Source organism: Lissotriton vulgaris, unplaced genomic scaffold (assembly GCF_964263255.1).
Source record: "Lissotriton vulgaris unplaced genomic scaffold, aLisVul1.2 SCAFFOLD_1154, whole genome shotgun sequence".
Classification (NCBI taxonomy): Eukaryota; Metazoa; Chordata; class Amphibia; order Caudata; family Salamandridae; genus Lissotriton; species Lissotriton vulgaris.
This window is the reverse complement of record NW_028244807.1, coordinates 290649-303681: the sequence shown is the minus strand read 5'-3', so window position 1 is coordinate 303681 and position 13033 is coordinate 290649. Positions and strand designations below refer to the sequence as shown.

The 13033-nt window shown below is 46.9% G+C and overlaps 1 protein-coding gene across 1 annotated transcript in view; it reads right to left on the bottom strand.

The window, feature by feature from the left end:
- LOC147666722 (uncharacterized) overlaps positions 1-11623 on the bottom strand; it is a 245197-nt gene extending 233574 nt beyond the window's left edge. The window contains exon 1 of the mRNA XM_086948932.1: positions 11272-11623. Within this exon, the coding sequence (XP_086805058.1) occupies positions 11272-11623 (352 nt within the window). The remainder of the gene's footprint in view (positions 1-11271) is intronic.
- Positions 11624-13033: the final 1410 nt, after the last annotated feature.

Here is a 13033-nt window from a genome sequence, read left to right as displayed (position 1 = left end):
ATGCCAATAACACTCCTGGACCAGGGCCAGCCTAGTTTCGATTAAGGTCCTACAGGTTGAAATATACCTAGATGGAGTCAAAGACATCACCCTTGCTTCTTCTGGGACATCTCTACCACCAGAATATCAAATCACGTCCTCAAGTCGTGCAAGGTGGTTGGTATCGCCCTTGTTTTGAAGGGAAGGCAAATGGGGACAAAAAAAAAAAAGAACTCCTATTCCCCTGCTGTATTTGCTCTTTTTGACTCTGTTTCATTCTGTCATATTATTGAAGCTATTGAGGAAGCATGAGCTTACGTACCAGTATAGGAAGGCCATCGTTGGTGGGTGGATCTGTCAGGGGGACTTTAGACAGTTTTATTACCAGGGCGGCTTCCGTATTAGAAAAGGAAATTGCCATGACTGATTAACGCCTTTCCCTGGAACTTGTACATAAAAAGCGATCATCTCTGGGTACCATCAAATTAGCAGTCACCCCCCAAGGCATGGGTTAGAAAAAGAGCTACCCCGAGCGACTGAGAATTCCCCACAGCTTCAACAAACCCAAGCACCTTTATCAGTGGCAACCAGAAAAGATTTAACCCAAGAAATATTATTAGATATCTACTCCGAGGCAGTATTATCTGCAACTTCTGATACATCAATTTTGAAAGATACACACATCTATAAAAAATAGAGACCCAGGCTCAACCTAAAAAAAAAAGAAAGCGTGGGAGGGATAATAAGGGTGGTAGAAGTGCTAAAACATTGAAAGTATCTCAAAGCCCTATATGGAACACATGTTCATTCACAACTAAGATTGGATCAGACCATCACCTTCCACCTTCCTTCTCAACTAAAGAATTAATGGAGAATATGGAGCAATTATTAAAATCATTAATTTTACCATTGGTACAAAGAGTTAAAAGAATGGGCGAACAACTGGGGTCCATAGAAAAGCAAATGGGAACGCATACAGAACTGATCGGCGATTCAGGCCGATCAAGACAAACAGAACATAGCCATAATATTCTATCTGGGCAGACACTAGCCCCAAATTCAAATAATAATGATCTACATCTTACACAAGCCCAGAATATTCCGGTTCCTCATCACACAGGTAAAGGTTTTACTACCATCAGGGGGGGAAGAACGGAAGGGCAGGTCAATAAACAGGGACCCCCACAAACAATTGCTTCCGGGTCCCCTCTACCTATCAAGCGCTGAAGAAAAAATCAGGAAAAAATAGACTTGCCACCCGAGGCCGTACCCTACGTTGTGGTTTTAACTGGGATCCCGGAATTAGTGGAAGAAAAAACTGAGGATCATCAACAGCTAAAAAATAAAGTGATACATTGGCTGAGTAAAAATAGGCCATTACCTTCAATCATTAATGGAGAAATTCTTAACGTACGGAGATTGGGTTGGGTGGGGAATAGACCAAAGGATATAAGGGGGGACGTTATTATCGTCAATTTCAGGGACCGAAGAGCAGTAAAATATATTGGCGAGTGGTATGTGGCGGGAGGTTGGAAGGAAATATCTACACACGATTTAAGCTACTTTTATCCACAATCACTGTTGGCATACTCTCCAAGACCCCGCGCCCCATATGGGTTTGGTACAGAACAGTTTGGTTTTAGTGTCCCCACTTTTAATCATTTTTCTATGCTTTCTGGGCTCGAAGGAGTTGATTGATTCCCTAACCAAGCTACTGGGGAAAATTCCAATTTTAAACAGTCTCAAATTTCGGAACCCCTAACGGTTGGCATGGCAGGAAATCAACCAAAATCAGCGTGGGTTGACACTTTGGTACCAGAATCAAATTGTATAGAAATTGTGACAGGGAGCACCATAACTGGCGGCAAAGACTGTATGCCTTTGGTCACCGCTCAATCCACTACTGTTCTAGAAAAGACGGTGGAAATTGGTATACTGCAGACTACCACACCATTGGATAATGTTGTAGCCACCGAATGCCTGCCCATAAAGTTCCTATTCTGGAATATAGCCAGGCTTCGTCCCAAGGTAGAAGATGGCACGAGGTTAAACTTTTTTGAGAATTATAATATAATCCGTCTCCAGGCCACTTGGTCTACCACAGAAATCCACCTGGTAGGTTATAAAACCTATTTTTCTCCCGCAATACCCGCAGCATCTGGTAGGGCCAAAGGCGGCTTAAGTATATTTTTAGCAAATATAATAGGGGGGTAAAAGTAACACCAATAGAACTGGAAGCAAACTTCCAGTTACTAAGTCTCTCCTTTAATAACAAGGACATCGTTCTCCTTCTAAATTTTTATAATAACTTATCAGAGGTAGAACTGCTAAAGATTCTGCGCAGACTGCGCCATAAATTAGCCTCCCTGACGAGGGGTTTCAGTGGTGGGGTTGAGGCAACCGTAATCTGGGGGGGGGATTTTAATCAGCACCCATGTCAGTATAATAATAGTAACCTTTGTGGGATAGTGGATGAAACTGAAGAACCCAATCAATCAATCAATCAATCATTGAAATTTATATAGCGCGCTACTCACCCGGAGGGTCTCAGGGCGCTTGGGAAGGGGGGGTCCGCTACTGCTCGAACAGCCAGGTCTTGAGTTGCTTCCTGAAGGAGAGGTGGTCTTGGGTAAGACGGAGGTGGATGGGGAGGGAATTCCAGGTCTTCGCTGCCAGGTAGGAGAAGGATCTTCCTCCCATGGTGGCTCTTCGAATGCGTGGAACGGCGGCGAGGGCGTGGCTGGACGATCTTAGTTGGCGGGTGGGAGTGTAGAAGGTCAGGCGGTTGTTGAGGTACCTGGGGCCTAGGTCGTGGAGGGCTTTGTGTGCGTGGGTGAGGAGGCGGAACATGATTCTTTTGTTGACGGGGAGCCAGTGCAGGTCTTTCAGGTGTCCGGAGATGTGGTTGTAACGGGGGATGTCCAGGATGAGTCGTGCGGAGGCGTTCTGGATGCATTGGAGTCTTTTCTGCAGTTTGTCTGTGGTTCTGGTGTAGAGGGTGTTTCCGTAATCCAGTCGGCTGGTGACAATTGCCTGGGTGACCGTCTTCCTGGTCTCGGTGGGGATCCATCGGAAGATCTTTCGGAGCATGCGTAGGATGTTGAAACACGATGACGAGACGGCGTTGACTTGTCTGGTCATCGATAGGGAGGAGTCCAGGATGAAGCCCAGGTTGCGAGTGTGGTCCATTGGTTTGGGTGCGCTGCCTAGGGCCGGCGGCCACCAGGAGTCGTCCCAGGCAGATGGTGATGATCCAAGGATGAGGACTTCTGTCTTGTCTAAGTTCAGTTTCAAGCGGCTGTTCTTCATCCACTCGGCTACTTCTTTCATCCCTTCGTGTAGGTTGGTTCTGGCGGTGGCGGGGTCGTTGGTGAGGGAGAGGACCCATAGTACACTTCCTCCATTCAACCACTGGAAACTATCTAAATGAAACCCTCCCAGAGTTAGACCTTATAATTGCTAATAAAAAGAATGCTACTGGCCAGCTGTTGGCCCAACATTTTTAGGGAGGGGGAGTCAGACTACGATAGATTTCATCTTGATATCAAGGATTTTGACCTATCGTGTTATTAATTTTGCTGCACTGATTAACGCATTAAGCGATCACTGTGCCCTTAGCATAGAATTTCTCCCATTTCATCAGCAATTCATGCATACTATAGCCAGTGCATTAAGACAAAACACCTTGCATGTGGATAGAACAAATGGATTTTCTATAAAATGGGAGAAAGTTGACTCCTTAGATATAACAAGGAAAGTTATAAATACAGCTTACTCCCCTATTCTTAAATGTTTAGATTTGTCCGCAACAAACGAGGAAATTCTAAGTAACTTCGGGGTGGTTTTAAAAACAATAAATAAACTACTTCTGGTTATGACAAAAAACAGCCAATCAAATAAAATAGGGTGGTTTAATCATAGATGTACTACAGCACACTCTACATTAAATATAGCCCTACAAAAACCCAACAGAGTGGCACAGGAAATAAGAAGTCTCAGGAGGGAGTACAATATTGCAATAAAAGAGAGGAAGTCTGAATTAAAACAGTCTTTATGGAATCAACTACATAAAAGCTGCTCCGATAAAAATAGTGCAGCTTTTTGGCTAGTGATTAAATCCCCTTTTTTGGTCGATCAGAAAAACTTACCCACCATTGATGAATCACTATGGGTGGCGCATTTTACTAAGATTTTTAAGAAAGGTCTAGATGACATGAGAGGAGACTCAGGTTCCACTAGTTTGCTTCCTGAACCCAGCTACCCAATCATACTAGACATTACTATTGATGAGGTACCCAGGCCCTAAAAGCTAACAAAAATGGCAAAGCCCCAGGACCCAATGGGGTTCCCATAGACCTATTAAAATCAAACTTAGATCTGTGGGCACCATTGTTGACCAGGGTACTTGAGGCAGCGAAAGAGGTGGGTTTATTGGACTCCTGTACAAAATCAATTATGGTCCCTATCTTTAAGAAGGGAGACCCCCAGGAGGTTTCCTGCTATCGACCGATCTACCTGCTGGATTCTTTGGGCAAAGTGGCAAGTAGAGTTGTCCTTGAGCGTCTCCAGCAGTGGGCGGATGATGGTAGGGTTCTTTCGGACCTTCAATTTGGGTTCCGCGAGGGATTCGGAATGGTCGAACAGGCCTTAAATCTGACCATGTTATTGGGCAAATATGTACGAGCAAAGTCAGGTAGATTATACTTGGTATACGTCGATCTATCTGCAGCCTTCGACTGCGTTTCCCATGCTAAACTCTGGTCCGTATTAGCATCAATGGGGGTGGATCCACCATTGCTGGATTGTTTGCGAGAATTATACTCTAATGCCTCTGCCAGGGTGAGGTTTGGGGTCAGGGGTGAGTTGACAGCGCCATTCAGGGTAGAGCGAGGAGTTCGGCAAGGCTGCGTGCTGGCACCCTTTCTCTTTACACTTTATACCAACGGATTGGAGATGGCCATGTTGAAGGGCGCCAGGATCTTCCGCAGATCAAAAATCGTCCGATACCCGCTCTGCTCTATGCGGATGATGCTGTGATACTCGCCCGCACCCCACGTGAACTCCAGAAGGCGTTGGATAGATATTCTTATTTCATGGGAAAGCTGGATCTGCATATAAATATTTAAAAAACGTATGTGATGATAGCAGGACCAGGGAAAAAAGCTGCAAAAGATATCTGTCTTAATAAGGAGAAACTAGCAACCACAGACCAATAGCCATATTACTGACCAAAAACTGAATTGGAAACCCGCTATTGAGGCCAGAAAATTACACCTCATGAGAGCTACAACGGCCCTCATAAATTTTTCAAAAAGTCTAGGAAAGAGGCCGCCGGTGGAATTGTTAAAGATCTATAGTGCTAAATGCCAGTCAACAGCCCTATATGGGGCCGGAGTATGGGGGTATGCAAATACCAGCTCCCTACAAGTGGCGGAGAACGCTTTTTTAAGATTTCTTCTAATGCCACCGAAGAGTGTGTCCACTTTGTCGTGCCATATGGAATTGGGGATTCCTTATTTGTCAGATCTAGCCAAAATTCAACCACTTCTTCTCTGGCACCGAATTTGGTCATCAGAGAAAAATGTCTTCACACAGCAAATAATCACAGACACTATGTCCTTGGATTATTCACATAAAATAGGATGGCTGTTTTATATTAAACATTTTCTACATGATTTAGGACTAGAAAAACATGATTTAGTCCCATGTTCGATTCGGGAAATACCGAGGAAGACATTAAAAGCGATGTCTCTTTTACATTTGGAGGAGTTACGAATTGCGAAAGAATCTATTAAAACTTCTGTCCAACATTCTATGGCTGTCCAAGTTACCTTTTCAATTCAGCCATACCTGACCCACGATTTTACAATCTTTGAGAGTTTTCTCCTGACTAGGTTGAGGCTAAATCTCCTACATCGTCTGGTTGCCTTTCCAACTAGAAATAATTGGGACCCAATTCTTCCATCGTGACCCTGTGATGAGATTTCTACACAGGCAACCATTCACACCTTCTTTTTCTGCAAATATTACTATGGGCATAGAAAGATCTGGTTGATCCCTCTTTTAAAACTTATGGGTGTCAGAAGGTGCCGTCCAGCTCCGTTATCTTTGCAGTTTTTGGAGCAGGAATGGACTTAGAGGCATATAGTTAAATTCCTCAAATGTATTTTCAGACATCGTTTTAATCTGTAGAAGTTCCTTTTTAAAAATTGTCTGCACTGATAATACCTGAATTCTCGAATTTGAATTTTTATCTAACTGTAAAATGGTGACGAGTCCCCCCATGTCGAATTTTTGAATATGATAATGTATTGGATTGTATACCTTTTTATGTTTAAAGTATTTTATTAGGAGGGTACAGCAGCAAAAGAAAACAATTATATAAGGAGTCAATGCTCACGCCAGGGAACGTTCCAGAAATAATGTTCAAATGTCCCAGCCTTGCAAGGGGTGCCCTGGATTCCGGCTTCTGTGTGCGGAAACGTGCGGAAGGATTAAGGAACAACTCACAAACCCTTCGTACCCTTCATTTGATGAAACAACCCCCCCCCAACAACCACCCGTCTCCTCCCCTCCCCACCCTGTCCAGTGCTGTGTAATATAGAACGTAGGTACTGTCACACCTGTCTTCCCTCTCTCTCTCATTGCTTGTAGAGCAACCCTCACTCCTTCCCTAGTCGGACAGTACTCTACAACGGCGGCGTAAGTCTCAGAAGCCTCAGGTATCTTGGGCATGTAAGTTCCCTAAATTCTGTGGCTAGTAGTGTGTGAAAAGGCTGCCACAGCTCCTCAAAGCGGTCCAACTCCCCAGCCAGCGTGAGTGATAGCTTTTCCATCCCCAGAACATGCCACAGCCTATGTAGCCAACCTGTAAGAGAAGGGGTGGTCGATGTACGCCAGTGTATTAGGATGTTTTGAACCGCTGAGCCCAGCATAAGCATGGGCGAATTTTGTGGATCTCGCGTTCGCGGATTTTGCGGATTTGCGAACTCGCAATCCGCAAAATCTGCAAATTCTCACGAATTTGCGGATTTTTTTTTTTATGTTCGCACGGGTTTCTGCAAGTTCGAGACCTACATGGGAGAAGCGTGGCTCAGTGGTTAGAGGCGGCAGACCCGGAAGCTGAGACAGACCGTGGACCAGGGTTCGATTCCCCACCTCGGCGGGTCTCGGGCTCAAAATTCCACGGTCTCGGCAATTCTCGCTCTGGTGCCTACTCAACTCACGGGGTCACACTCTGCGACTCTGGGCAATAGCTTGCTTAATCTCCACTACGGCCCCTCGCGGCGGGATGCCTGGCTTTCACCTTGTGGACACCCTGCCGTGGTTTCTCACAGGGGAATACTAGGACGGGTTCCCTAAGCAAGCGCTGGGACGCTTGCGGGCAGTTGTGCGCTTTACAAGTCCAGCACATTTACATTTACATTTAAGCTGAGTGTCTTGCTCGGTACGAGATCTGCTCCCATTCCTTGTGGCTAAGCGTTCTCCCCAGTTCTCTGTTCCAGCGTTCCCTACCCAGGATATGGAAATGGGAAGGTGGGAGCTGTAGCATTCTATATAGATCTGTTATGAGTTTAGTGTCTGAGGTGCGTGTCACCAGCCATTTCTCATACGGCAACAGCTTCCTATCTGCCGACACCCTCACTTGTGGTTGCAGGGCCCAGTGTCGGACCTGCCAATATCTCATTCGGTCTGTTTCGGCCATCTGATAACTGTCTTTAAAGCTCTGAAAGGGGAGAATCCCCTCCTCACTGTACATGTGAAAAAGTGCCCTGCAACCCTTCGCCCTCCAGTGCGAGAAGGCTCCAGGTTCCGTCCCCGGCATAAAATCTGGGTTGTCCACAATAGGTGTGAACGGAGAAGGGAATGTGGTGAGATCAAAAGATTGGTTGGTGGCGTCCCACACTTTCAGCGGTACCCTCGTTATATTTATTTATTTATTTTATTTATTTTAATTTCTTGTATAGCGCAGGAATCAATCCTGGAAGGGTATCTCCGCGCTTTTGCCAGCTAAAACAGTTTATTAGGTAGAGCAGCATTTTAAGTGGTTTATGTGGGTGGGAATGCTTCTTGGAAAAGGAGGGTTTTTAATGCCTTTCTGAAGGACAGATGGTTTATGGTGGTTCTTAGGTCAGTGGGAAGGTTGTTCCAAAGGGCAGGACCAACAGCGGAGAAAGCACGGTCACCCTGTCTGGTCTTCTTTGTAATGGGGGGTTTTAACAGGGCTTGGTTGCAGGAGCGCAGGGACCTGCAAGGCTGGTACAGTTCAAGAGACTGGGCTAGGTATTTAGGGCTTACTCCATACAGACATTTGTGTACCGTACAACAGATCTTAAAGTGGATGCGCTGTCGTATGGGAAGCCAATGCAGTTCTTTCAGCAAGGGCTTGGAAGGAGTCCTGGCAGGTGCACCCATGACCAGTCTGGCTGCCGTGTTCTGGACCACCTGCAAACGGCCAACTGCATCCGTACTGGCTAATGTCAGCAGGCCGTTACAGTAGTCCAGGCGGCTGGTTACCAAGGCCTGTACAAGTGTCTTTCTGCATGTAGCAGGAAGGAGAGGAAAGACACGCCTGAGTAAACCAATGGTGTGAAAACACAGACCCGCGATGTAGTTGGTGTGTTCTTTCATGGTCAGTTTTTGGTCAAACTTCACTCCAAGATTTTTAACGTGTGTTTTGGGTACCGGTACTGGGCCAAGGTCGAGTGGCCACCAGTCAGGGGTCCAGAGGATATTTGCTTTGCCAAAGAGCAAGACCTCAGTCTTTGTTACATTGCACTGGAGGCAATTCCTCGCCATCCAGTGTGACACCGCTCTCATACCCTCAGCAAAATTCCCCTTGATTTTAGGGTCAAGGGAGCTGAAAGGGTAGAGGAGCTGAGTGTCATCAGCGTAGGAAACCGGTATGAACCCGTATTTTCGCACAATCTCAGCAAGGGGGGCCACATAGACATTAAACAATGTGGGGCTAAGGCATGAGCCCTGTGGCACCCCCTTCGTGAGCCCCCTTGAGATGGAACGGAAGGGGCCCAGGCTGGTAGATTGTGATCTCCCGGCGAGGAAACTCTCCAACCAAGATAGTGCAACGCCTCCGATTCCTACTCCCTGCAGCCGATTCAGTAGGGTGTTATGAGACACAGTATCGAAGGCTGCGGACAGGTCCAACAGCACTAGAATCATAGAGCCCCCTCTATCTTGTGACATTTTGATCTGATCTGTCACAGAGAGGAGGGCTGATTCAGTGCTGTGGTTGGGCCTGAACCCAGATTGGGATTGGTCCAGGCCCCCTGTCGCTTCGATGAAACTGGAGAGGGTGGTGTTGACGTGCTTCTCTGCCAGTTTGCTGATAAAGGGGAGGAGAGAAATCGGGCGAAGGTTGGAGAGTGTAGACCAGGGCATGGTGGAATTTTTGCGAATAGGGTTCACTACCGCCTCCTTCCAGGCAGATGGAAGTTGGCCTTTGGCAAAAGACAAATTAAGTAGGTTCTGAATATGAGGACCTAATATCTCAATTAGCGGAGGGATGAATTTAGCTGGTATCAAATCAGAGGGAGAACCAGATTTAGTTTGATTAATGAGAGTAGTCAAGTCCTTAGTAGTAATTTTGGGAATTTCCAGAAGAGTTTCACCAGATGTCAGTTGTGGAGCAGTTTCAGGGGCCTCAGTCCCCAGAGTGTCAGAGACTGTAGTGATTTTTTTATATATTGCATCGATTTTTTCTTCAAAGAACTGAGATATATCATCACATAGTTCTTGGGTGAAGGTGTCTGGACTTTCACATACTTCAGGACTAGTGAAGGTTTGAACGATTTTAAATAACTCTCTGGTAGAGTTGCCTGCTTCTGTAATTTGAGTGGCCAGGCTCATTTTCCTAGCTTTTTTGACATTTTTGTAGTAGGAGGACATAGCCTCCAGGTAGCATCTCTTGTCTTCCCCATTACCTGTACGTCTCCACAATTTTTCCATTTTTCTACATTTCTTCTTTTCATTTTTGAGAGCTTCCGTATACCATGTGTCCCTTTTCGCTATAGTAGGTTTTTTGGCATTTTTCTGTGGAGCTAGAAAGTCAATAGCTGTTGTTAGCGTAGAGTTAAACATGGAGAGAGCAGTATCAATATTATCGAAATTGGTAAGTGAAGGCTGTTCCCAGACTTGAGTGAGTTTGGGAAGAGTGATTTTGTGCCATGGCCTGCGTTTAATAGAGTGGGTGGCCGGGCGGTTAGTGGAATTGGATAGGTGAGGTATGGAGAAATCGATACGTTTATGGTCCGACCAATTAATATGCTTAGGGGGATGACAGTGAACGTTGGGTTGGGTAGTGAGGACCAGGTCTAATGTGTGACCACCAGAGTGAGTGGGGCCACTATTTCTGGGGTGTAAACCTAGCAACGCGAGGTCAGAAAGAAATGTATTGGTATCCTGATGGTCAGAAATGTCAATATGAAAATTAAAATCTCCAAGTAAAAGGAAATTTTCCTTAGCTTTCAGATAGGGGGCTAGTAGTTCAGTGAGAGCAAGGGAAAAGCCGGCATTGGGTCCAGGTGGACGATAGACCAAGGCTCCTTTCCACTGTGTTTTAGAGTTGATTTTTAAGTGAAAGATGAGTACTTCCATAGTAGGGAGCATCACCTGTTCTAAGACTCTAATACTCAGGGTGTCTCTGTGTATAATAGCGATTCCGCCTCCCACCTTCACAGGGCGGTCGAGGCGAAGGATTTTATATCCGATGGGTATCCCTAGAGTGATAGTAGGGATAGTGTGAGGTTTCAGCCATGTTTCAGTTAGAAAACACATCATGGGCTGAGTGTTGTAGATAGTGTCCCACAGTTCAATGCAATGCTTGGGGAGTGATCTAACATTTAGCAAAAAGGACGCATAGAGATTGGGGGGGCAATGTAATCTACGCAGAAACGGTATTTCCTGTAAGGGACGCCCCGCAACTGCTTGATCCTGGAATAGCCAGTGTTTATCTGACTCCCACCTGCTCCATTCCACCAGGTACCGCAGTTGTGATGCTTGAAAATACTTGCGCAGGTCTGGGACCCCCAGTCCCCTTGACTCCGGCGCCAAAGTTGTAAGGGCAGGTCGCATCCGGGGTTTGCGGCCATGCCACACAAAATGGGACACTTCAGTTTGCATCTGCTGTATCCATCCTCTAGGGGGGTTGTAGTGGCAATGCTCGGAATAAGTACAGAATCTGGGGTAAAACTGTCATCTTAATCGCCGCAATCCTGCCCAGCCAAGATATCGTCCCCTTGTTCCATCTCCCCATTTCCTCTTTAACTTTCTTACTCATCGCCTCATAGTTGACGGGCACCATCGCCTGCAACGTAGGTGCCAGCATAATCCCTAAGTATTGCACGTGGTCCCGCGACCAACGCAGAGGAAAAAGCCGCTGCAGTTCCTGTCTCATTGTGGGTGTCAGGGAGACATCTAATGCCGTAGACTTCCCCACGTTCATCTTAAATCCGGCTACCCCCTCGAAAGCCTTTAGTTCAGCCATACATGCGGGCAAAGCCCGCTTTGAGTTTTCCAACGTGAAAATCACATCATCTGCATATAGGCTAATTGAGTGGGTATAACCTCCCATTCTCACTCCAGTCACGTCAGGGTTCTGCCGTACTCTTTGGGCAAAGGGCTCCATGTAGAGCGCAAAAAGGAGAGGGGAGAGTGGGCATCCTTGTCTCGTTCCGCGTTCACTATTGAATCGCCTCGAGCCGCAGCCGTTAACTCGCACTGCAGCCGAGGGGAATTTGTAGCAGTTAAACACCATGCTTCGAAATTTCTCCCCTATGCCCATCCGTTCCATCACTCACTCCAGGTAAGGCCAATGCACTTGATCAAACGCTTTCTCAGCGCCAACCGAAAGCAGCATCCTCTCCCCTGGGATACGTGAGGCCTTCTCTAAAATGTGCACTATTCTCTTAGTATTATCTACAGTTTGTCTCCCAGGCACAAAGCCGGACTGGTCCGGCTCAATTAAACCGGGGAGGTGCTGTGCCAGTCTCGCTGCTAGGATCCCTGTATAAATTTTTAGATCTACATTTAGGAGGGAGATCGGTCTGTACGAGCTACACTGAGTCCTGTCCTTCCCGGGTTTGGGTATGACCGACACCGTTGCCTGTAGGAGGTCTGGTCGGATAGCCCCTGGGGCAGTGAAGGAGTTGAACAGCCTGGTCAAAATTGGCGCTAGTGTCGAGCTAAACGTTCTATAAAAGAGGGTAGTGTAGCCATCTGGGCCTGGGGCCTTTCCATGTTTGAGTCTGGAAATCGCTGCAACAACTTCCTCGATCCGTATTTCTCTTTCCGAGTGGTTAGCTTGCTCTCGAGCCAGGGACGAGAGAGCCACCGAGTCCAAATAGACTTCCGGATCCTCCATCCGCGGGTATCCCTCCGCATACAGTTCAGAGTAGAACCGGCGGAAGGCTTCAGCTACTTCAGCGTCATCCGTGATCCGCTGCCCCGCATCCCCCGCAATCTCTTTCACTTGACGACTCTGGTGCGCAGCTCTGAGTTTGGCTGCCAATAGGCGACCGCATCGATCCCCTCCTGTATAATAGGCATGTTTTAGACGTAGCGCGGCATATTCAGCCCTGTCCAGGTCCAGAGACGACAAGAGTTTCCTCGCCGCCTTCAACTGTCTCCAAATCCTAGGGGCCCCAGTGCGGCAGTGTACCTGTTCTAGCTCCCTGACCTTCTGTGTGAGTTCATCCCGCTTTAGCCTTCTTTCTCGATTGTCTGCCGCCGAGATCGCTATGAATTCTCCCCGCAATACTGCCTTAAGAGCACCCCATTGAGTCGCCAATAGAGTATCAGAGTAAGAGTTATGCAGCTGAAAGTCTTTCACCGAATCTATTATACTCTGCACCACTGTCTTTTTGTGTAGGAGAGTGTCACGAAGACGCCAAACACCACGCCGAGCCGGGTTTGATGGGGGAAGGAAGGTTCCCGAGACCGGTGCGTGATCCGAAAGAGAAAGAACCCCTATTTCTGAAGCGGTGGTCATGTCTCGGACCGGTCCGGAGACCAGCAAATAATCCAGTCTGGCGTATGT